Genomic DNA, 2584 nt, shown 5'->3' with positions numbered 1-2584 from the left:
GTATACATACGCGTGTATATATGTATATATATATTTTTTGTATACACATATATATATATACACACATATATATACACACACACACACACGCACACACACACACAGATACGTTCTTTAAATATGCTTGTAAATGCATCTTGGAATTGGTGCAACCTCGCTGACAATGTATACCTATATGTGCCATAGTCTCGTCGTTCATTGTCCGTCGCTTCAGTCACCAGCCAGGATGATTACACTCCGAAGAGGATCTTTCTCATAGATCAGCGAATGCGATTAAAGTCAGGACAACAAAAAAGGAAGATACACGTAGGATTGTGAAGGGCGAAGTGACCGGAGCGCCAAGCTGGAAAAGTTCGACGTTCGGTGAACGGTCTATCAGCCGAAAGCCGCAAATTCGTCTTGCCTCGAAATCTCTTACTCGCGTACATCCTTTTTTTGAACACGATGAAATACAGCGCGTAAGAAAATACAGTTTCCTAGAGTCAAGAGAAATTGTAAGTCGAGAATCGGCCGACATTCTGAGCGACGTTCCTCGGGTAAAACGTTTGCGTTTTTCGGGAGAGAGTCTATAATGAGCGCGTGCCATGCGGTTCGCCGTAGTAATCGTTTCCACCATCGACCAGCGGGCGTTCCAAAAGCGGGCGTTGATCGTCGGTGGGCTTTTACTCGGCTTGGCATCGTGAGATCGCGAGAGGAATCGGCGAAGTCGCCATCGCATCACCGCCATCGCCTCAAGCGTAGAACTCTCGATTGTGATGAGGCGCGCCCGGCTTAGGGAAGGCCTGCGCCGCGGGCGATCTCCTCGGCTCGTCCAGGGCGTACGAACCCTCGTCCTTCTTGCGCATCCGGTACACGATGAACATGACCACCAGTATCGCGCAGAGAAGGCCCACTACCGCGCCGCCGATCACAGCTGGAAATACGATCGAGATATCTCACATCTATTTTCGTACGAAAGAATTTTTCGAACTTTTCTGACGAAGAAATCGACTTCGGTCGATACATGCACGTTAATAATCGTCACGCAGTGAAAGCGCTGTTCTTTGTAAAATCACAGGATCTAACACGATCGATAGTATACGAGGGTCGTTCGAAAAGTCCGTGCAAAGTCACTGCTGATGGCACTACTGGCGCGTATCAAGGTTAGATTTAGTTAGTAGCATCTCTTGGAGGAACACACACCAAGTTACAGCCAGATCGGTCTATTTGTTTGTGTTTGGCATTCATTTGAATCGAGGAAGTCGAGGGGGGTTTATTTCTGCAATCACGTCCTCGTTTCCATAAAATCTTTTTCCCGCCAGCCATTTCTTCATATTGGGGAACAAATAGTAGTCCGAGGGAGCCAAGTCTGGAGAATAGGGGGGATGTGAGACGAGTTGGAACCCTAATTCCATTAATTTTGCGACCACAACTGCTGAGGTGTGAGCTGGTGCGTTATTGAAAATCCCTCGACTTCCTCGATTCAAATGAATGCCAAACACAAACAAATAGACCGATCTGGCTGTAACTTGGTGTGTGTTCCTCCAAGAGATGCTACTAACTAAAGCTAACCTTGATACGCGCCAGTAGTGCCATCAGCAGTGACTTTGCACGGACTTTTCGAACGACCCTCGTATTTAAATAGACGCAAGATATAATCTGAGTATTTCGATCCTCATGGATACACTTTCGAGTTAGACGGAAAGCTTTGTCATTTTTCCGCTCACCTGCTAGCACGCCTGGCTGCGCAAAGAACGAGCTGGCACGGTCCCCAGGTTTCGGATTCATGATATAGACCTCGTGGATATCGTCGGTGTTGTGATCGTCATCCGTGCCTGAAGGCTCGCCTATGTTGACCTCGTTGCTGGGTCGGTTCACGGTTCCAATAGTCGTCTAGAAATTGGATACGGCTCGATCACTTTAATCTGTTTGATTCGCGACCCCGCGCGAGAGAAGAAGCGCGCGTGTCATTGAACAAAAATGTAGTAATCCGTTCAGAGCGGGAAGTGTCGCGTCAGCACTCTAATCGGGCAAATTAGATTGCACGGCTGTGCAAGAAGTATCAAGCGCAATATCGTAAAACGTCACGAAAATACACTGGTGCAATTTATGAAATGAAATGTAATTTCCTTTTATATTTTTTTTTATACTTTATTATAATTTCATCTCATCCCGTACTCTTTTCTCACGACAACAAATCCAACGACGTATTGTATTTATTAGCAGGTAATTACCGTCCGTAATAATTTTCGTATTTTCACGGCACGTGCGGGATATATTCTTATTAGTGAATGACAAACGGAAATAGAAAATAGAAATTTGTTAAACGTGGAACGTATGTAGATAAGAATGCTCTAAATGCGCGAAGCTAAAAAAGTTTTGTAATAAAATTATGTAATTCCACGGAGGAATATCTCACGCTTACGTGTTGTTTAGTTTTAACATTTGTCTCATCGATGACGTATGGAGGTCTCGCTTCGGTCGGCTTGCTCGGAACTTCTAATCCATTATTACCAGTGAACTCTGCAACAAACGAAGTTACGATGAATACATTAAAATTGATATCTTCTACAGATCAGAACACAGATCTGCGAACACAGATCTG

General features: G+C 44.9%; 1 protein-coding gene across 2 annotated transcripts in view; it reads right to left on the bottom strand.

Moving 5' to 3' along the window:
* Positions 1 to 49: 49 nt before the first annotated feature.
* Positions 50 to 2584, bottom strand: part of LOC108757228 (syndecan) — a 77633-nt gene continuing 75098 nt past the window's right edge. For both annotated transcript variants that reach the window (XM_018501673.1, XM_018501674.1), the window contains exons 3-5: positions 2405 to 2502; positions 1707 to 1872; positions 50 to 913 (exon numbers count right to left, since the gene is read on the bottom strand). In XM_018501673.1, coding sequence (XP_018357175.1) covers positions 732 to 913; positions 1707 to 1872; positions 2405 to 2502 — 446 coding nt within the window. In that variant the 3' untranslated portion in view covers positions 50 to 731. The remainder of the gene's footprint in view (positions 914 to 1706; positions 1873 to 2404; positions 2503 to 2584) is intronic.

Source organism: Trachymyrmex septentrionalis, unplaced genomic scaffold, assembly GCF_001594115.1.
Source record: "Trachymyrmex septentrionalis isolate Tsep2-gDNA-1 unplaced genomic scaffold, Tsep1.0 scaffold134, whole genome shotgun sequence".
In the NCBI taxonomy this organism is placed as follows: domain Eukaryota; kingdom Metazoa; phylum Arthropoda; class Insecta; order Hymenoptera; family Formicidae; genus Trachymyrmex; species Trachymyrmex septentrionalis.
Note: the sequence above shows the minus strand (reverse complement) of the source record. Positions and strands in the feature narration are given on the sequence as shown.